Source organism: Rhagoletis zephyria, unplaced genomic scaffold (genome assembly GCF_001687245.7).
Source record: "Rhagoletis zephyria isolate East Lansing unplaced genomic scaffold, Rhagoletis_zephyria_1.1 Rzeph_scaffold_01578, whole genome shotgun sequence".
In the NCBI taxonomy this organism is placed as follows: Eukaryota; Metazoa; Arthropoda; class Insecta; order Diptera; family Tephritidae; genus Rhagoletis; species Rhagoletis zephyria.
Genome location: NW_016158662.1, coordinates 5,188 through 27,978, shown reverse-complemented (window position 1 = coordinate 27,978; position 22,791 = coordinate 5,188). Strand labels below are relative to the sequence as shown.

Below are 22,791 nucleotides of genomic sequence, written 5' to 3'. Positions count from 1 at the left end.
GGAAAAGCAACAATAATTTGAAAAAAATGGTAGAAGTGATAGCTATTTCGGAAATCTACCACATTTCCTCATCAGACTTCTTTCAGTAGGATTCGCACCGACGATCCCACTGACTCAGCCAGTTGCCTACGCACTGTGCTAAGTTCGCCTTGTTAATTCTTGTTGCTATACGGACGTTCGATACGGACGTATAAACGCAAACTCACGCATCGAGACATTTTAGCTTGTCGCCGCAACTCGCATTTGAAATGCGAGTTAGAGCCTCTTAATGTCCGTATAAAAACGATCTTCGTTAAAAAATTTTTCGAACAGCTGTTTTTTATGAATGTTTTCTTAGCTTTCAAAATGAAAAAAAGTGATTGTGATTCATTGGACACACTTGCAATATGCATAAACGCTTGCCATTTAAAGTATGGTTCACTGTAGATCGCTACGCGTTCCAGCAATTCATGTACACTGAGGGAAACATATCTTAGAATTTAGAAAAAATTGTATCAAGCGTCTTTGCACATCAGCTACACATGTAAATGTGTATACATGGAAATGTGTTTTCAAATGTTGAGTTTGAATCAACTATCACAGGGCGCGATTACCCTGCAAAAATCGCGACGACTCCATGCATGCGTGCAAAGTGTACTCCCTAAGGACCAAGGAGTACTTCAAAGTTAACCACAATTCATATAAAAAATATGGTCCAATTAACGTTGCGATGTCCTACTCCATCTCTGTATTTGATCAGAGTAGCACAAAACTACTCCCAACATATTAGCAATGGCATTGTTGTTATATTTTTTCGCTTTTGTTCTTCACTTCTCAGATGCTTTTTCGAAATTAATAAAAACCGAAAACAAAAATTAAAAATTACATGTTGCCTCTGACGGCATTCGAACCCGAACATGCTGGGTGCTAACAACTAACAGCGAACATCTCTGCACGTTCAGCTACAGCCAGACATGCAAATGTGCTTTCAAACGCTCAACTTCAATCACATTTCGGTAAAACACGAGCAGTGATCGGGTATACCAATATCGGGTTATAACAATAAGCTGGTGCAGAGACACAAGTTGGTCCGCTACAGCATGACAGAGGATCACTTTTGTAAGTTCCAATATACCACAAATAGACTACATGGTCCAACGATTTTTGCAGGGTAGTGAGATGGTTTGTTTTGTGAGAATCAAAAATTTTTTGTAATTTGTTTTCGAAAACTTGTATTGAGACATATTTAGTAAAGTGTAAACATCGGGTTTTTGCAAGAATTCAAATTTAATTGCAGATTCTGATAGAAAACCAGGTATAATATTTGTACGGCTAGATTTTTCTGACACGTCAACGTACGTGAGTGTGAAGAAAGCGCCATGTAAATGAAAACTCACCACCGTGTACCATGATTCAATAATAGAAAGTTTTGTAATAAAACAGTCTTCTCGCTCCCACATATAAAATCGGCTCCTTTACTTGTGCAAAATGTTGCTTACTCTATAGTTTGTAGTGATATTAGTAGTAAAACCAAAAATTCTTCATAATAAATATTCGTTGGCGTCACCTTCTTTTGCGTAATTTTATAGAACAAGTGTAGAATAGCGACCGTTTAGCTATAAAATAACCAAAAATGCCGATTGATAGAACTTTTTACGCTGATTTCAACGATACCAAATTTATTTGGCGCAGGTAAAAAAAAGAAGATATAAGAGGTTTATTTGTATTTTTTATTATCACTAAATTGTTGAAACCCAAAAGTAGATCATGATAAAATATGTAATATCGAATTAAAGATAATAACTTGTACTTTCTAAATAATATAAAATTCTTTACCATTAATTATGCAGTTTTTTCAAAAAAGGTTATTTCATGAAAAAATAATATTTGTTCGTTTTTTAGTGGTTTTGGTTTAAAAATACAAAAGGCTATAAATTATGTACATCAGCTGAAGAACAAATTAATTACCTTTATGGTGACGTCATTAGCTTTTTAATCGGTTATAAAGTTCATAAGATATTAATATTTAAAATATCTAAAAATTGAACTTTAACCTTCTACAACCTCTTCATTTTTTACTTGCGCCAAATCATTTTGGCATGGTTGAAATGAGCATAAAAAGTTCTATTGATCTGCATTTTTCGTTTTTGCATAGCTGAATGGTCGGTATTCTAGGTTTGTTCCCGGAAATGACGAATAACTTAAATCAAAAATGCATATTTTTATGTATTGTTTAGTATTTCCATTAAAACACCAAATATATTGCGAATTCGCATAGAATTAATAATACACATTTTAATTCTAATTGTATACTTTGCGTACTTTTGTAGTACCATTCTACTACCGTTTTCGCAAACTGCGATCACATTCTTCCCCTTTGTCCTACTTCCAAAATACGAATCTAGATAAAGGAGTGTCAAACTTTAGCTGTCACAAATTACACAACCATGTATTATTGAATCATGACCGTGTACGTGCGACGGATATGCGTGCTTCTCTCTCTATCAACAGTAAATTTTGTATGTTGCGACGTCAAACACTGCCACCTAACAAAGCGGCGTTATATTTAATATAAGCAGCGTAAGTCTTTTCGATCAGCTGTTTAGGCTAAGCCCAACACGTTGAGGCAGGTAGCGTAAAAATTTTCCGCTGGAAAAAATGGCGGAAAGCTGCCAACTGTTGAGCTGAGCGGAACTACTCAACTGTGCGTTTCTAAGACAAATAGCCAACGGTTACCCAACACTACGACTTATGAATGCGCCCAATGATGTGAATAAAGGTATCCTATTTACGTCAAATCGAAAAATACACGCTGTTTATTTAAAACAAAATTAGTAGAGATGTGCGAACTGTGGAAAACATAAACTAAAGATAGTTTAGTAGAGAAAGTTAACTACTCAAGTCCCTAGAACGGGTGTTCAGGAAAATTTTATCATTATCAAAGAAATCGTCTGTTATTTATTTATCCAAGCAAAATATAAAATCATTTTCCATTTAAACTGCTGGTGAAACCGGCTGCAAATATTATTTTCTGAAAACCTGTTAAGGAGATATAACCCATGTCATGCGTACCGATTTGCTTAACTATGCTTTAAGTGTGCTACACTGACACGAGTTTAAATGAAACAGTGTTTGGTATCGTATAAACAAGGTATATGATTGTAGCCTTGCTGTACTATAAGCACTAGTATGTAATGCTGTTATCACTTTATTCGTTTAGTTTAGTTTGGCTTTGTTTTGCTATATAGCAACGATGGTATCGGATGATCACTTCTCCAGTGTGGCTCACCTGACGGGGTTTTTTTTAACTTTTACGTTCTCAAGCGTTTATAGGATTTAAAACCCTATCAGAATGATAAAAAACGGTGAAGGACGTTTATTTTAAAAATTAATATAACTTAATGAGAATTTTCTCTCTCAACAGCAGCGTAATGGATTCACACCTTGGAAATTATTTCACTTTTTGGTTTATATCCTTTCAAATTGCTGATATGAATTTGATTTTGTCACTTTTTCTTATAATTTTTGTAGTTAATTCTTCCTTCCAATCTCTGAATTTAATGATTTAAATTGTTTTCAATAATACGGTGTAAAAACCTTAACTAGAGAAATGTAACAATTGATTTAGAGACTTGCCAAAAATCTTCATAAAATTTTGGCACTGAACCTCATCTGGTGAACGATTAAATTTTATCTATTTTTACTTTAAAAACATTAAGATATGCAAAAAACTTAATAGTCGCTTTCGATAAAATAGCAAACAAGTCCTTTTTAAGCAAAAAACAAAACCGACTTTAATTCCCATAAAATTTAAGATTACCGTTAATTTCGTCATGATCCACAGATCGGAACTAAACCAAATTAGTATGGGACCACTCTTAGGTATCACCTTTCGTTTAAAAAATTATAGAAATCGTTTAACAAGATCCAAAGTTATGCGGTAACATACAAGAAAAAATTAATAAAAAAAATTCCGACTAATTGATAAACTTCTGCTTTTTTGAAGTCATACTAAAGGTAGCTCTGGCTTTACATATTCGGAGGTCAATGCCTTCGTCAGTACCTCCATCGAGGGCAACTTCGCTGAAATTCCTCACAGTCTCAAGACCTTAGTTTTTTTGTGTAGCGCGTTGCCCATTTTAGACATAACAGAATTACGATGTGTCAAAAGACATGTCCTCAACGTAGTCAATATAATGCTGTGAACTGGACCACCGAAGTCCGCAGTCGGGGAGTGGTTTCATGGCAGCATCAACACATCCCCATTCACCAAAAGAAAGACAGGAGTCAAGATTATACAACATTGTCGAACCTCGATTTGAACATCGAAGGTCTCAGACAGCTTTCCTTTGTGAAGTACACGACACGTATGTAGCTCCGTCCTTTGTGGTTAGATTTAATAACATCGCCGATTTGTTTGGGCATTCGTCCGCGGCGCACAGTGTGCATTTTGAACACTCCATGCGAATTAATCGTAGCCGGTTCAACAGAAGCAATATTTTGATAAGAAAAAAATTTGAAAGATAATATTTTTCCCTTTCACGAAAAAAAGGCAATTACCCCGTAATTACTCATTGACCTTAAAAAATTGGTCAAAAATAGTGTTCTCAAAAAAAAAAAAACATGCAAAACCCACCGGATTTGCTCCAAAAAAAATATATGTTTTATTACGCTCATATTATAGATTTTGAGACGTGAAACACGATTCCACTATTTGGAAATCGAAAAAAAATTTAACACCTCAATTTAAGAAATGCATTTTTGATTGCATTTTTTTTATTTGCATGCAGCTGTGCATCCTCACCCCTTATATCACTCGAATAACCAGTTCTCTGTAGTGCTATTCAAGATCTTTAATTTAAATATTAAAAATTTATAATATTAGTGTAATAAAACATAAAAAATTTTTTTTTGGAACAAATCCGGTGGATTTTGAATGTTTTTTTTTTGAAAAACACAATTTTTGACCAATTTTTTTTAAGGTAAGGAGTAATTGTGGGTCAATACCAGTATTTTTCCGTGAAAGAGAATAACATTAGCTTTCAAAATCATTTTGTTTCATATCAAAATATTGCTTCTGTCGTAAGCGCTACGATTAATTAACATGGAGTGTTAAAAAAGCACACTGTGCGGCGCAGGACTGACTGTCCAATGACACTTTCTAAGAAACGCAGTAGAAAGCTTTTTCGAAATCGACAAACATCAGATGCAGATGAGCTCTGAATTCGGTGCACTGCTCCATGCTCCTTATCCTAGTGGTGTCATTAAAAATTATCCTTAAAATAATTTTTGCTTAAACAAAATATATGTGTAATGAGCCTGGTTATTAGGTTATGTGGGGTTATATTATTAACTCAGTTCACAAAAACAAACTACACTAGAGAATAATAAAGAGGTTGTTCACGCTGACCTGGTTATCAGGATATCTGGTTAAAAATTATTATTGTGCAGTGTATTTTATTATTGTAAACTGAATAAAAAATATAACCACATAAGCTGATAACCAGGCAAGCGTGAACAACCTCAATGTTAACCAAATAACCTCATATAACTAGGCAGGTGTAAATAAATACCCTAGCAGGCCTATTCTGCTCGTTACCGAATATTTCGACACCGAAAAATTTTGTTACCAAATAATAACATCACTTCTTGTAACCCCAATTCCAAGCACCTTGCTAACAATTTAATCTATTTAGCAATTCAGCTATGTTGTTTTGTATAAATTCTGGTGTTGCATACCTGCTTATGAGATGATAACAAAATTTACCAGTGCACAGAATGCGAAACGGGTTTAAAAATTACCAGGAAGTTTATTTACGCAGACTAGGCCTGTAGTTGTCTTAATTTTTGCAACATACTTATATGTACCTACACTGAGGCGAAAAATGTTAAAATCAAATAGAAACTCTGATTGAATTTTTCGTTCAATACGCTTTCCTTCTTTTCTTCTTTTTCATGGTTCAAAAAATAAAATATAATTAGGAAGCGCCTGACCGAATTCGAAACCGACACTTGTGGAAGCAAACAAATAGCGGCACGCTCCTCTGCACCCTCGGCCACTGCCGACTATACATGCAAGCTTTCAAATGTTTAGCTTGAACAAATAATATACGACTATTGCTTTCAAATAACATCATCTTTTTCGAACGTTTTCCGGATACGAAAATGAATGATAACTTTGGTCGTTTTCTATTCGTTTCGGATACGGAAAATTGTACTAGACTGCACTGTCGGCAAAATTTACGTTTCTTTGCTGGCTGGGTACTCAGATGTGAACAGTCGTGCGTAATACATTTTTGTATGAAAATATTATTTTTAAATACGAACATTTTTAAACCATAATCAAATATAAAGTATTCATTTTTACTGTGCATTATTTCCCTCAGTGTATGTATGTAAATAAGTAAATATATGATTCTCGCTGTATTTTATCATCTGCGCAGAAGAAGTCCGAAGGCCGCCTAGGAGTAGTCAATAGTCAAATTTAGATGTTCTCTAAGCGCTCCAAAATTACCTAGGCAATTATCTTTGCCACCGCAGGCAAAACGCAGTTACCACACCAGTTATCTTAATTCCTCAGTTAACCCTTTTGCGGGATTTTAATAATAATGCCATCAGTCTACTGATCTGGGAGCAGCCACTACCCAGGCAGTGATAATGAGTGGATTCAGCACGGTAAATTGCGGTAAATAATTGACTGAATATTTTACAAAGTTTCTTACTACTTTGTCCAATTGCGTAAATCCTCAAATTATTTCGATGTTATCTGCGCGAAATGCAAATTTTTTTTTGTTAGGGTGTCTGACCCTTACGATGCGAGTTACATTGTGAATTAAACTAAGGAATTGGCAAAAAACAATTATTATGCACAAGTAAAAAAATAAAATTTTTGATTGCAGTTTTCTATTCAAAGGTTTTAAGAAATTGATTTGGTCCTTTGAGTTAATGAATGTAAAAGCGCGTTAACCCGGCAATATAGATTTTCTCCTAAATTTACATATATAGGACGGAAACTGGAAAAGTAAATGCGTCTAAAATTATGCTCGGCAGTGTATTGAAATTTAGAATTGTTTTTATATCTTTAATTATATTTGTTAGAGCAACATCGACTGTATACTAAACCTCTTTTGTTTTTCCATTGGTAACAGGGTAAATTTATTCGAATAAATTTTGATGCTTCTGGTTACATTTCGGGTGCGAATATTGAAACATATCTACTGGAGAAATCTCGAGCTATTCGTCAAGCCAAAGATGAACGGACGTTCCATATATTTTACCAATTACTTGCTGGCGCTTCACCTGAGCAACGTGAAAAATTCATACTCGATGACATCAAATCATATCCATTCCTTTCCAACGGCAGCCTGCCAGTACCCGGAGTGGATGATTTTGCCGAGTTTCAGGCCACGGTTAAATCGATGAATATCATGGGCATGACCAGTGACGACTTCAATTCCATATTCCGTATAGTCAGTGCTGTGTTATTATTTGGTTGCATGAAATTCCGTCAGGAGCGTAACAATGATCAGGCAACTTTACCTGACAATACGGTAGCTCAGAAGATTGCCCATTTGCTTGGTTTAAGCGTAACAGATATGACAAGAGCTTTTTTGACGCCCCGAATTAAGGTAGGGCGTGATTTTGTTACAAAAGCCCAAACAAAAGAGCAAGTGGAGTTCGCTGTAGAAGCAATTGCCAAGGCATGCTATGAACGGATGTTTAAATGGTTAGTAAACCGCATTAATAGGTCGCTGGATCGTACAAAACGTCAAGGTGCATCGTTTATAGGCATCCTCGATATGGCTGGTTTTGAGATATTTGAGCTGAACTCATTCGAACAACTCTGCATAAATTACACCAACGAAAAATTGCAGCAGCTGTTCAATCACACCATGTTTATTTTGGAACAGGAAGAGTATCAGCGAGAGGGTATTGAATGGAAATTTATTGATTTTGGTCTTGACCTTCAGCCCACTATTGATTTAATCGATAAACCTGGTGGTATAATGGCGTTACTGGACGAAGAATGCTGGTTTCCCAAGGCCACAGATAAAACGTTTGTGGACAAACTTGTCTCGGCTCACTCAATGCACCCAAAATTCCTGAAAACAGATTTTCGTGGCGTTGCGGATTTCGCCATTGTTCACTATGCCGGTAAGGTAGATTACTCGGCAGCAAAATGGCTAATGAAAAATATGGATCCATTAAACGAAAATATTGTGTCGCTGCTACAAGCTTCGCAAGATCCATTCGTTGTTAATATCTGGAAGGATGCTGAAATTGTGGGTATGGCTCAGCAAGCTTTGACCGACACTCAATTTGGTGCTCGTACCCGTAAGGGCATGTTCCGAACTGTATCGCATTTGTATAAGGAGCAACTAGCTAAACTAATGGACACTTTGCGCAATACAAATCCGAACTTCGTACGCTGCATTATTCCAAACCACGAGAAACGTGCTGGCAAAATAGACGCGCCTTTGGTGCTTGATCAGTTACGTTGCAATGGCGTCTTAGAAGGTATTCGCATATGCCGCCAGGGATTTCCTAATCGCATTCCTTTCCAAGAATTCCGTCAACGCTACGAACTGCTTACTCCGAATGTTATACCAAAAGGGTTCATGGATGGTAAGAAGGCATGTGAGAAGATGATTCAGGCTTTGGAATTGGATACGAATCTCTTCCGCGTTGGCCAATCGAAGATCTTCTTCCGAGCGGGTGTGTTGGCTCATCTTGAAGAAGAACGCGATTATAAAATAACGGATTTAATTGTAAACTTCCAAGCATTCTGTCGTGGTTATCTAGCTCGCCGTAATTATCAAAAACGACTGCAACAATTAAATGCTATTCGAATAATTCAACGAAATTGTGCTGCTTACTTGAAACTACGTAACTGGCAGTGGTGGCGTTTGTACACGAAAGTAAAGCCTTTGCTGGAGGTAACAAAGCAGGAGGAGAAACTTGTACAGAAGGAGGACGAACTTAAACAGGTGCGGGAAAAGCTGGATGTCCTGGCGAAAAGTACGCAGGAATATGAACGGAAGTATCAACAAGCACTCGAGGAAAAGACAACATTGGCTGAGCAATTGCAAGCTGAAATTGAGCTATGTGCCGAAGCTGAGGAGTCGCGTTCCCGTTTAATGGCTCGTAAGCTGGAGTTGGAGGATATGATGCAAGAGTTGGAAACGCGCATTGAAGAGGAAGAGGAGCGATCGCTTGCGCTTGGAACAGAGAAGAAGAAATTAGAGTTGAATATTCAAGATCTTGAAGAACAGCTGGAAGAGGAGGAAGCTGCAAGGCAGAAATTGCAGCTAGAAAAAGTGCAATTAGATGGCAAAATTAAGAAATATGAGGAGGATCTGGCTGTCACTGATGATCAAAACCAAAAGCTGATAAAAGAGAAGAAAATACTGGAAGAGCGCGCCAACGACCTGTCCCAAACGTTGGCCGAGGAGGAAGAGAAAGCAAAGCACTTAAGTAAACTAAAGGCAAAACATGAAGCTACAATAGCTGAATTGGAAGAGCGGATGCATAAAGACCAACAACAACGACAAGAATCGGATCGTTCCAAGCGGAAGATTGAAACAGAAGTGGCAGATTTGAAGGAGCAGTTGAATGAGCGCCGCATTCAAGTGGAAGATATGCAAACGCAATTAGCGAAACGTGAGGAGGAACTAACACAAACTCTAATGCGTATCGATGAGGAATCCGCAGCAAAAGCCACTGCTCAAAAAGCGCAGCGTGAATTAGAGTCTCAGCTGGCCGAAATCCAGGAAGACTTGGAGGCGGAGAAAGCTGCACGAGCGAAAGCAGAAAAGATACGCCGAGACTTGGGTGAAGAACTGGAGGCACTGAAAAACGAACTTCTGGATTCTCTGGATACAACAGCCGGTAAGTGAATTAAATTTATTATGTACGAGAAATCTTAGAGATTTCGGTCATTAATTATTTCCGTCAAACAAATTCCTAGCATGTCTAAAAACTTTTCTGTTTATTTCGTAATCATATGTACATACATACATACGTGCTTATACTTATTTGTTAGTAATTTTTATATATATATATATTTTTTGAATTGGAATCAAATGTCAATTTTTTCTACGCCATATGCAGCCCAACAAGAGCTGCGCTCAAAACGCGAACAAGAATTGGCAACTCTAAAGAAGTCTTTGGAGGATGAGGCGGTGAATCATGAATCGCTGTTAGCTGAAATGCGACACAAACATTCTCAGGAATTAAATGTTATCAATGATCAACTGGAGAATTTGCGGAAAGCAAAAGCAGTGCTGGAGAAAGCGAAGGGTGCTTTGGAGGCGGAGAACGCAGACTTAGCCACAGAATTGCGCAGCGTCAACAGCTCAAGACAGGAGAATGATCGCCGACGAAAACAGGCAGAATCACAAATTGCTGAGCTTCAGGTATGTGTGTCCCCTAGACGGTTCGTTAAAAAAAAAAATTGTTTTTCCAGGCGAAAAAAGTTGTCTTTTGATCCAAAAATAAGCTGTGCAAAATTTTATTCGAATATGATAACTCTAAGTACTTACGCGTTGCATTTGAAAATTTAGAAAACCATATGCATTCAGAGAAAAAAGTTTTTAACAAAATAGCTGAAAATCGTGAATTTTATAGTCATTAGCTATGAAAAAAACCCACAGAAACTGAATATAGGGTAAAAAATAAAAGAGTAGAATAGGTTTTAAGAATTTGCGAAATTGTCGTTTTNATAGCTGAAAATCGTGATTTTTATAGTCATTAGCTATGAAAAAAACCCACAGAAACTGAATATAGGGTCAAAAATAAAAGAGTAGAATAGGTTTTAAGAATTTGCGAAATTGTCGTTTTTTTTTTTAAATTGAGAAAACAGCATTTTCAATTTTTCCAAAAATATCCGGTTCTGATTATCTCCACCAGATTGAAGGTCTTCGAAATCCCTATGAACTTGCCACATACAATGTTTTGCAATCAAATTATCAGTTCAAGACTTATATATCTGCANTCCGGTTCTGATTAGCTCCACCAGATTGAAGGTCTTCGAAATCCCTATGAACTTGCCATACAATGTTTTGCAATCAAATTATCAGTTCAAGACTTATATATCTGCAAATTTATGGGTGAAGTTGCATCGTTATTCTACTGTGAATTACAGCTAAAAGCTGCAAATTTTTTGTTCCTATTTGTATGCTATATAATAGCTTATTTAATTCCAAAGTATATATGTATGTACACTGCCGGAACAAAGTATTGGCACAGCAAATTTTTCANCCAAAGTATATATGTATGTACACTGCCGGAACAAAGTATTGGCACAGCAAATTTTTTACAATATATGCAACAATTTTCATTATATTTTTCCGCTAATTTCTTATAAAAATATGGTTCATTCTACAACAAAAAACATAAAAATATAATTTAGTAGTCCACTTGCAAAGTGCGCTATGTAATTTTTTTCGATTTTTCTCTTTTGGTGGTTAACGTACCAGTATTTAAAGTAGTTTCATGGCCACTAACAATACAGTGCAAAATCCTTATATATTCTGAAAAAAAATAGCATCAAATGTTAGCTACTCTAGCAAAAGTCGCTATAATACTTACTGTATGTAAGTAAATACATATACACTTTCAACAGTCGCTACAATATTTATTGTACGTATTTATACAAGTTCAAAAGTCTCCATCTTCTGATGAACTTAGAAAACTGCAAGGAAACGTGGTAGTGCCTAGTGGAAGACGTCTTAAATAAAAATAAAGCAGACCAACCTTCATGGAAGAGAGAACGCGAAAAGCTTAAAAAAGCTGGCTATATAAAACTTACTGTTTCAAAACACGCTATATTTAAATTCTATATAAAAAATTTGCGAAAACTACTACTCTGCGATTTTGTTTTTTAATGTAAAAAGAAATATACAATATGGATGCTACTTGTTGTTGCAGACGTTTTTTTTTTAATTTATGGCTTACTATTATAAAATCACATAACGCTGTTTGCAAGTGGACTACTAAATTTTTTAACTTTGTGCAAAACTAGCGAAAATTCAGCAAATTTTCACAAAATTTTAAACTTTTTAATCAGATTTTTTAGAATTTTTTTGAGTATGCAGTTTTTCAGCCCATTAAATTAATTAATAATTAAAAGAAAATGAAAGTTCGGAGTTAGTCAAAAATCGCGTTGATTTTTGAGAGTTTTTTTGTTGAAGGTGTTTTGCATTTTTTCCATGTAAAGTACTTTCGAAAAAAAATTGTGTATGGAAGAGACTGCAAATTTTACGCGCCATATGCGGAGTACCGTGGTACATAAAAAATACGAATATCCACAAAGATCTACGGTGCATGAGGACATAAGAGGGCTAAGCACCAGTTACTCAGCACGGTTAATGAACCATCCAATTCGACTAGCGAGAGATCTTCTTAGCCCGAGATATGCAAGAAGACTAAAAAGAAAGGATTTCTCCGATATTATCAAATGATGCACAACATAATAAATTTCGATATCCGCAATATATCAATTTCGGCTCTGGAACTCGTCCTTTTAGACCGACTACCCAACACCAGTGTCAGTGCGGCTCGGAAACTTGTCCTTTCCGACCAAACACAGCCTACTGGATTGTAATTACTTAAATATAGAGAAGCGAAGGCGCGGCGTGGAAACTAGTCCTTTCCACCCGCCCAGGCAGTGCGGCTCTGGAACTCGTCCTTTCAGACCGCCTGCCCAGCACGATATCTAGCGATCCTGCTGCTCGGAATCTTGTCCATTCCGACAGCCGCAAGAGCTGTAATAAATATATATGTATGAAAAAATAAAAAATTTCTAAGCATTGCCGCAGAAATTTTAAATTTAATGGTAGTTTGTAAGATTTGAAAACTTATTGTTAGTTTCGAAAGAAAGATTCAATAAATAAATACATTTGGGGTATTCCACCGTCACGGGTGGGACAATTGTACAGCAAAATGTTCACTCTTTTTCTAAATATATTCTTAAAATACGCAGCTGAAATATATTTTGATATAAACAAACGTAGTCCACTTATTGATGAGTAAGTAGGAAGTGAAAAATTACGTATATTTTATTTTATTTCGGGTCACGGTTTTACTGAGTCATTATCTGTCACGGGCTGGACAAAAAAAAAAGACACTGGATTTTAGTATCTGAATTTTTATCAGAAAGTCTGCGAACTTATTTCACATTTTTATTTAAACAAGGTATTTTATTACACAGAAAGGACTGAGAAGAAATACAGTAACCAAATTTACAACAAAAAATAGTGTTTTATCATTTAAAAAGTTGAATTTATGATGTCACTGGCGGGACAACGTTTGTCACGGGTGGGACTCGTACGACTTCTTTTATGAAACGGAGGTTTCCACATGATACAAATAAAAGCGCTTAGTCATTATTGATGAGAGAGGCCAAGGGTTCATCTGTCTCGGAATATACATCAGCAACGCTTGTCTTGAAAGCTCTGCATTTTATTGGTTTTGATTTAAAAGTAAGGCGTTGTATTAGGTATTCCTGGTTGACACTTGTGAAGTAGTGGTGTGATTGGACTTTTGGAATGCCAATTGCAAAGTGCCACCTACTTTCAAGCATTGCTTTATTCTCACTGATTTCTGATTCTGATAGTTCAATCACATTAATATTTCTCACTACATTTTGAGCTGATGCACAAGCACATCCTGTAAATACGGTAAGTTGATTATGTTTCCAATGTGCAGACTGAATTTCATCTTGCGAGAGTATGGTGTACTTCTCAGCAAAATCAATTTGCAAAATTGCTACATCAGCTGGTATACTACGCTTCGCTTCTAAAGAGGCATTATATTGTACTCTCTTTACGTATACATGGGTCTTAAATCGTTGAAGTTGCTGCTGCAATTTTTCCATAGCTTCTCCAATGGTACCCGCAATTGTAATTACATTGGGTCTCCCTTCTACATCAGACCACTGCTTCCACCTACAAGATTGGTACAAGGTATCGTTATCAGGCAATAGAGTTTTCAGATCACTGACACATTCAGCACAAATTTCCAAGCATTCATTGTTCGCTATTGACGTCACATGAAATTTCGTTTAGAAGATCGCCACCTGTTTTAGGGAACCCTGGTAATTTGGCGGCTATACCTTCAACTAAGTAATTAAAATTGGCGTGGTACTTGCGTACACAGACATTAAGGGGCATTTGGCTAGGTAATAAGACGTAGGAGGGACGAAGCTCATAAAATTTTGAAATTCGTATACTCATTTCAGGATTATCGCTAGTGAAGAGAGAATAAGCTTCTCTTACAGTGAAATTCATATATCGCTTTTGGCATAAAGTCTTTTCTCCCGTTTCTTTATTTTTAATAGATTTAACGTCCTTAACACCCGGTGACTGGCGACTGATATCATCACGCAGATAAAAGTTGACGACATTTTCTTTATCCTTTTCAGATAAGGCATTTTTCATATCACTGTTCTTGTTCGTTGGGGAAACTAAATGAACATCATTCCCTAAATTTTCCAAAACTAGTTTGCGTATAACGGCCAATTTCTTGCTTGGACTAGACGGTAGGATTCGTTTTACTTTACATACTGCTTTGCCTAGCGTCTGCGCACAATTGTATGACCCTAATGATGGCGACGGTGGCGAAAGTTCATCATCCAATGCTTGTGTAAGAGTTTTTGTTCTTGCTCTATAGTTCCTTTTTTTCTGAGCTTCCTTGCATCGCCTTTCATTTAATAATCGTTTACAACGTGTTTCTTTTTCTTTTCGCAATTCCCGTCTTTTCTTGTCACGCATTCGTTCTTTCTGAAGGTGCCTTCTTAACTCTTCGGGTCTGCTCTTTAATTCTTGTCTAAATTTTCGCATTCGCTCAGCAGATGTCGTTTTAGCCATCGTTCTGGAAAGAAAAATTAACCTCGGAATTTTTAAAATGGTTTTTGGCAAATCTTTAAGAATCGCAAAAACTACAAAACATCCACGCCGAATACTAAAAACTTCTCGTAAATCTTTTGGAGAGAATAAAAATTTACCAATTTCTTCATTTGAATATACCATTAATCACCAATGATGAATGTCCAACCCGTGACTGTCACGGGGGGGACACGATAAAACTTCTAATAATTTTAAGACAATCCGGTGGAATGGAACAGAACAGATTAAATAAGGATTTATAGCGGAATTACAAACTAGTTAAAAAGTTACAGCCATATCCCAAATCCAAAAGCTAAGAAAAGCGAAAATTGTACCTAATTGTCACGGGTTGGACGTGGAGAATCTTGTTTAGTTTAAACTGTAATATAACTAAAAGGCTTACCTTTTTTAAACGGAGTTTTACTTTCTTTAAAAGCTGAAAACACGAGGTATTTAGTCAACACTTCAAACACATTTTACTTTTACAAACAATTGATTTTGCAAAGCTTTCTGTATCAAACAATATTTTCGTGGTTGTAAAGTTTTTTACTGCTCAAGTTTTAAATTAGCCTAAATTGAAATTAAATAGTACTGCAAGATTTTTTTTTTTAATTTTGGTAATTTGGGGNGTACCTAATTGTCACGGGTTGGACGTGGAGAATCTTGTTTAGTTTAAACTGTAATATAACTAAAAGGCTTACCTTTTTTAAACGGAGTTTTACTTTCTTTAAAAGCTGAAAACACGAGGTATTTAGTCAACACTTCAAACACATTTTACTTTTACAGACAATTGAATTTGCAAAGCTTTCTGTATCAAACAATATTTTCGTGGTTGTAAAGTTTTTTACTGCTGAAGTTTTAAATTAGCCTAAATTGAAATTAAATAGTACTGCACGCTTTTTTTTTTATTTGTGGTAATTTGGGGTATTAACTAATGATTAATCAAGACGGACCTGTTTTATAAGTAACTTTGTAACTGGACCATATGGCTCACTTAGTCATGGAATACCCCATATGTATTATACAAAAAAAAAAATTATCTTACTTTATCAACCAGCCAAGGCATAATAATTCGTCACAATTGTTACAAACTATTGCTTAATAAAACAAAACTTTTGTCAGCTGTTTTTCTAATTGCGGTGTGCATAACATGCCAATGGAAATGATATTTTAATTGAATTTACGATCTAATGTGCTGTACAGTATCGATACGTTGCTTGAATTCAATATTAATTACTAAATTTGCTATAACTTTTCTATTTTCAAATCGATTTGCAAAAGATTTGGATCTATATNGTCACAATTGTTACAAACTATTGCTTAATAAAACAAAACTTTTGTCAGCTGTTTTTCTAATTGCGATGTGCATAACATGCCAATGGAAATGATATTTTAATTGAATTTACGATCAAATGTGCTGTACAGTATCGATACGTTGCTTGAATTCAATATTAATTACTAAATTTGCTATAACTTTTCTATTTTCAAATCGATTTGCAAAAGATTTGGATCTATATATGTACTTTGAAATTAAATAAGCTTTAATCTATCTATATATATAAATGTGAATGTCTGTTTGTTAATTACCTTATGTCTTTTGAACCGCGACATGGAATCGCACGAAACTTTGCACACTTATTTGTTTTTATCCCGGGAAGATTATAGGCATAGAGAAAAATCGGCAGTACTGGAAAAGGGGCGTGGCACCTCCCATACTAACTAAAATTTCATGTTGTATATCTCTTAAAATATTTGTGGTAGAGTACTGGAACTTGGTGTCGAGATAAATGAAATTAATTTCATTAATGCCATACCCATAGGCGTGAACTATTTAATCAGCTATAACTTCGGAACCGTAAGTCACATGAACTTGAAATTNTAATGCCATACCCATAGGCGTGAACTATTTAATCAGCTATAACTTCGGAACTGTAAGTCACATGAACTTGAAATTTGGCATGCAGACATATCTATGGTAGGTGCTTTTAGTAAGGTATATATATAAACGAGTCTGTAAAAGGGGGGCGTGTGAATCCCTCAATTATCTTAATACGCGGTTTTGCATTTTGTTGATACGCGGGTTTGTACTTTAAACGACGATATATTATTTATTGGAGATATTTTAATGTAAATAAAAACACCTGCTGTGCCAAAAAGTGATTATTACATTACATTACATAACACCCAAGCTATACAACTGTCCTTCAGTATTCTCCTATGGTAAAATTAGAGCCGAAATAAAATACTGCTTTACATAAATTATTTTTCATATTTGTATAAAGACGTGGTGTGAAACCCGCGGGTAAAAGCTAGTATAGCATAAAAATAAGAACAAAAAGTTTGCAGCTTTTTGGGTGTAATTCACAGTAGAATATCGATGCGACTTAAAATTGTGTCCGATTTCATCCATAAATTTGCAGATAACTCTTGAACTGATAATTTGATTGTAAAACATTATATGGGAAGTTCATAGGGATTTCGTAGACCTTTAATCTGCGATGCGTAAATCAGAACCGGATATTTTTGGAAAAAATTGAAATTTTGAAAAATTGACTTTGCAAATTCTTAAAACCTATTCTACTTTTTTTTATTTTTTCACCTCATATTCAGATTCTGTGAGTTATTTTATATAGTAAGCGACTATAAAATTCACGATTTTTAACTATTTTGTTAAAAACTTTTTTTCCTGAATGCAATGGTTTTCTAAATTTGCATATGCAACGCGCAAGTACTTAGAGTTATCATATTCGAATAAAATTTTGCAAAGCTTATTTTTAGACCAAAATACATATTTTTTCCGCCCGGCAAACTGTATATTTAAAAATAAAGTTGAAATAACGAAACGGTCTAGTGTCCCCAAACCAAAACTCAGGACGATATAAAACAAATATAAGACTTACTGGCAAAGTAAAAAAAAAAAACTCCTCAATTAGGTCAATCGCAAGCATTTTTTAGTTCTATGAAATTTCAAAATTGTCACTTAGAACCTTTTGTAATGATGACGATAATGTATTCTAAGCACACATACATACAAACAGTATCGGTCATATCTATAGCACGTCATTTCAAAGTGAAATTATTTGCCACTACTAATTATCTATTTGTTTTTAAGAATTTTCAATTAAAATATAGTTCATTCTCAGACAAGCCCCATATANCTTTTTATATAAAATTAATAGATGTATGTATATACATACATACATACAGTATCGGTCATATCTATAGCACGTCATTTCAAAGTGAAATTGTTTGCCACTATTAATTATCTATTTGTTTTTAAGAATTTTCAATTAAAATATAGTTCATTCTCGGACAAGCCTTATATAAACCCAAGTTTTATAATTGGTAGAAAACTACAAAAAAGCGCAACAAATTTTCTCCTAAATTTCAAACTTTTTTCTCGGAAGTTTTAGAATTTTTTCGAGTACAGTTTTTTAGCCCCTTCAATTTTAGTCTGATAATGTGCAAATTTCAAGTGGCTACGAATTACCGTTGATTTTTTGGAATTTTTTTTTGTCGCATTGGCTTCCATATAATGAATAAACTCAATTTATTTGTATATGGAAGAAATCTCCAACACCTTTGGCGAAAAAAATTCTAAAAAATCAACGGTAACTTTTAGCCACTTGAAACTTGCACATTATCAGGCTAAAATTGATTGGGCTATAAAACTGTGTATTCAAAAAATTTCTAACACTTCGGAGAAAAAAAGTTTGAAATTTGGGTGATAATTTCTTGCACTTTTTTGTAGTTTTCTGCAAATTGTTAAACTTGGGTTTATATGGGTTTTATTAGAGAAGGAACTGTATTTTAATTGAAAATTCTTAAAAATAAATAAATAAACATAAGTGGCACACAATATCACTTTGAAATGGCGTGCTATAGATATGACCGATACTGTTTGCAGTAAAAAATAAGATATAATATACTTACTTAGTGTAGCTGGTTGAAAAGTCAACTCTCTGCGGTTAGTGAACGAGATAGTCGATTTCCCGTTCACGCTTTCTGTTGTCTATAAAAAAAAAAATACCATACCATAATATTTTCAAGCTATTTATTTTGGGGGCCGCTGTGGTGAAGCAGTGCGCACTACCACTCCGCAGGGTCTGCGTTCAAGCCCAGGTTCCGACTACCATAAAAAAGAAAAAAAAAACGTTTTTACCTCGCTTTTATTAGCTTGGGATGTAACTATGTAATAATGATGCGCCTAAAAGATGCAGCGATTTTCATTCTCAAGATACGTAGCGAGTTTTTAGTTTTTTAAACTATAATTTTATTTCTAATAGCGTTCGCCCCTCGGGCGGCAATGGCACACTTCCGAGTGAATTTCTGCCATGAGAAACGGCTTCGCATAAAAATACAATCCCCGTTCGGAGTCGGCGTAAAACTGTAGGTCCCTCCTCTTTGTGTGACAACATCAAAGCGCACGTCACAAAGCGGAGGAGAAGCTCGGCCAAACACTAACATATTGTGTAAGCGCCAATATATTATTATTATTTGGGAATAAAAATATACACACAAAGTGGTTATAATAAAAGTTGCAAATAATCAAATTTACACACATCCACAAATAAGATAAATTTATTTTAGAGATTAAATCGCTTGGAAAATCATTAAAAAATTCGGCTTGAACCATACTTAAATTTAGCTATTCAAAAACATAATAACACTGCCAGAACTAAATTTCATTTTGTTTTGTGCGCAGACAATGACACTGTTAATTTTTAAACTTTATAGGTTAAACTGGCTGAAATAGAACGTGCACGTTCAGAGCTTCAAGAGAAATGCACAAAACTGCAGCAGGAAACAGAAAATATAACCAATCAGTTGGAAGAGGCTGAATTGAAAGCATCTGCTGCTGTGAAATCTGCCAGTAATATGGAATCCCAGTTGACAGAAGCGCAGCAATTACTCGAGGAAGAGACACGCCAGAAGTTATCACTGAGCTCAAAACTAAGACAGCTTGAATCGGAAAAGGAGGCCTTGCAGGAGCAACTTGAAGAAGATGAAGAGGCGAAACGGAACTATGAGCGTAAATTGGCCGAAGTAACAGCACAAATGCAAGATATTAAAAAGAAAGCAGAAGAAGATGCAGATCTTGCTAAAGAATTGGAGGAGGGCAAGAAGCGCTTGAATAAAGAGATAGAAGCTTTGGAAAGGCAAGTAAAGGAGTTAACAGCGCAAAATGATCGTTTAGATAAGAGTAAGAAGAAGATACAATCGGAACTTGAGGACACGACTATTGAGTTGGAAGCACAACGTACAAAGGTTTGTTACGACTACTAAAGTTTTGTTATACGAGTCTGTTTAATAATTTTAACCCTTAGGTGCTTGATTTAGAAAAGAAGCAAAAGAATTTCGATAAAATTCTTGCTGAAGAGAAAGCCATATCTGAGCAGATAGCTCAAGAGCGCGACACTGCGGAGCGGGAAGCCCGTGAAAAGGAGACCAAGGTGCTTTCACTAACACGCGAATTAGATGAAGCTTACGATAAAATTGAAGACCTTGAGAACAAAAGAAAAGTGTTGCAAAACGAACTTGATGATTTGGCCAACACACAAGGCACTGCCGATAAGAATGTTCACGAGTTGGAAAAGGCAAAGCGTGCACTGGAGTCGCAGCTGGCTGAACTGAAGGCTCAAAACGAGGAACTCGAAGATGATTTGCAGTTGACGGAAGATGCCAAGCTGCGCCTGGAAGTGAACATGCAGGCGCTGCGGTCGCAATTCGAACGTGATTTACAAGCGAAAGAAGAGCAGGCGGAAGAAAAACGCCGTGGTCTTGTTAAGCAGTTAAGGGACCTGGAGGCTGAGTTAGATGAGGAACGCAAGCAACGCACTGCAGCTGTGGCAGCGAAGAAGAAGCTCGAAGGGGATCTAAAAGAAATTGAAACAACCATGGAAATGCATAACAAAGTGAAAGAAGACGCTTTGAAGCATGCGAAAAAACTGCAAGCTCAGGTTAAAGACGCTTTGCGTGATGCTGAAGAAGCTAAAGCTGCGAAAGAAGAATTACAGGCTGCAAGCAAAGAAGCTGAACGCAAGGTGAAAGCCTTAGAAGCTGAAGTGATGCAGTTAACCGAAGATTTAGCCAGTTCCGAAAGAGCTCGCCGTTCTGCAGAAACAGAGCGTGATGAACTTGCAGAAGAAATTTCCAATAATGCCAGTAAGGGTTCTCTTATGATCGATGAGAAGCGACGATTAGAAGCGAGAATCGCCACATTAGAAGAAGAGCTGGAAGAGGAGCAATCGAATTCAGAAGTGCTATTAGACCGTAGTCGCAAGGCGCAATTATCCATAGAGCAACTCTCGACCGAATTAGCCAATGAAAAATCGAATTCGCAAAAGAACGAAAATACACGTGCACTACTTGAGCGACAAAATAAAGAGCTCAAAGCCAAACTAACTGAGATTGAGACGGCCCAGCGCACTAAAGTGAAGGCTACAATTGCAACTCTAGAAGCCAAGATATCTAATCTAGAAGAACAGTTAGAAAATGAAGGCAAAGAACGGTTGTTGCAGCAGAAAGCTAACCGCAAAATGGATAAAAAGGTAAAGGAACTTACGATGAATATCGAAGATGAACGTCGCCACGCTGACCAATACAAGGAGCAAATCGACAAGGTAAATCCTATGAATACTAAATGAAACACAGCTGAACCATTACTTTTATCTTTCTTAGCTTAATAGCCGTATGAAATTACTTAAACGAAATCTTGACGAAACCGAAGAAGAGTTGCAGAAGGAAAAAACTCAAAAACGCAAATACCAACGTGAGTGTGAAGACATGATTGAGAGCCAAGAAGCAATGAACCGCGAGATCAACTCCTTGAAAACTAAGTTAAGGTAAGCTTATTAGAAAGTTAAGGAAAATGCTTAAATTGTAAGGCGAAAAGAAGGTTAACATATTACATTTACAATTTTGCTTCGCGTGCGATAGATCTTTTTATTTTAAAATCGAGTTACTATAAACTTTTTTATTTTGATTAATTTCATTGAATTTATTTTGAACAAGTTTAAAAATTATTTAACACCAAAACTTTAGATCGATGCAAGTGGCAGAAACTGAAAAGGCTAAGGCCTATTCGCCAAAGAAGGACGCTTCATTGATCATGAATTTGAAGGCTTGTAAAGCAGTGGTTAAGTATTTAAGCTGGGAAAAGTTTAAAATGTAAGAACGTCGTAATTTCTCGTGCCTATACAAGTTTACCCACGTGTTTTATATAAGTAGTCCCCGTATACAGACATCACGAACCAAATTAAAAAAACAAATCGTACATATGTATATGTATTCCCGCGATTTCACAAATGGTTCCTAATGCCGAATTTCCACTGGTCATTTTAATGACAAAGTTGGGCATTACGTTGGTATAAATCTAATTAAGTTTGTTTCCAAATGGCACACATTTTTTGTCATTTCAATGTTTTAAAGGAAATTTGGCATTACGAATTGCAAAAAAATGCTTGAACACTATTTATGTAGTAGCACCTTTAGTTCTGAAATGATTGTTATACCATAATGCATACCAGGTAAAGCAAGAATAGTAAATAAATTTAATAACCGCGATCAGGCTCTCTTGAGCATTCAATGTTTCAAGAAAAGTCCCCATGTTTCTTATACATATGTATGTAGGCTTATTAAAAAATTGTGTATGCTTACCAGTAATTTCAAAATAAAGAACTGCCTTCCAACCAACTGCTTTTAGATACAGTTTTGATTGAAATCAAGCATGCGGTATTTAATTATTTTTACAATATACAATTGAGGGATTCACAGCGGTGTCGTAAGTGTTGTATTGTTGTATGTGGTAAGCTTTAAAAGCTTAAATAAATGTTTAGAGAACGTGAAACCACAACCAACTATTTTTAACACTGCGAAAATGCATAATATGACTTTTTACTTTGCGAACCCCCTTAATATACTTTTT

General features: G+C 35.7%; 1 protein-coding gene across 1 annotated transcript in view; it reads left to right on the top strand.

The window, feature by feature from the left end:
* LOC108364513 (myosin heavy chain, non-muscle-like) overlaps window positions 1–21,713 on the top strand; it is a 103,338-nt gene extending 81,625 nt beyond the window's left edge. Inside the window, 5 exon segments of the mRNA XM_017618217.1 lie at window positions 7,128–9,867; window positions 10,090–10,394; window positions 19,602–20,132; window positions 20,192–21,487; window positions 21,546–21,713. Coding sequence (XP_017473706.1) covers window positions 7,128–9,867; window positions 10,090–10,394; window positions 19,602–20,132; window positions 20,192–21,487; window positions 21,546–21,713 — 5,040 coding nt within the window.
* The last annotated feature ends 1,078 nt before the right edge of the window (window positions 21,714–22,791 follow it).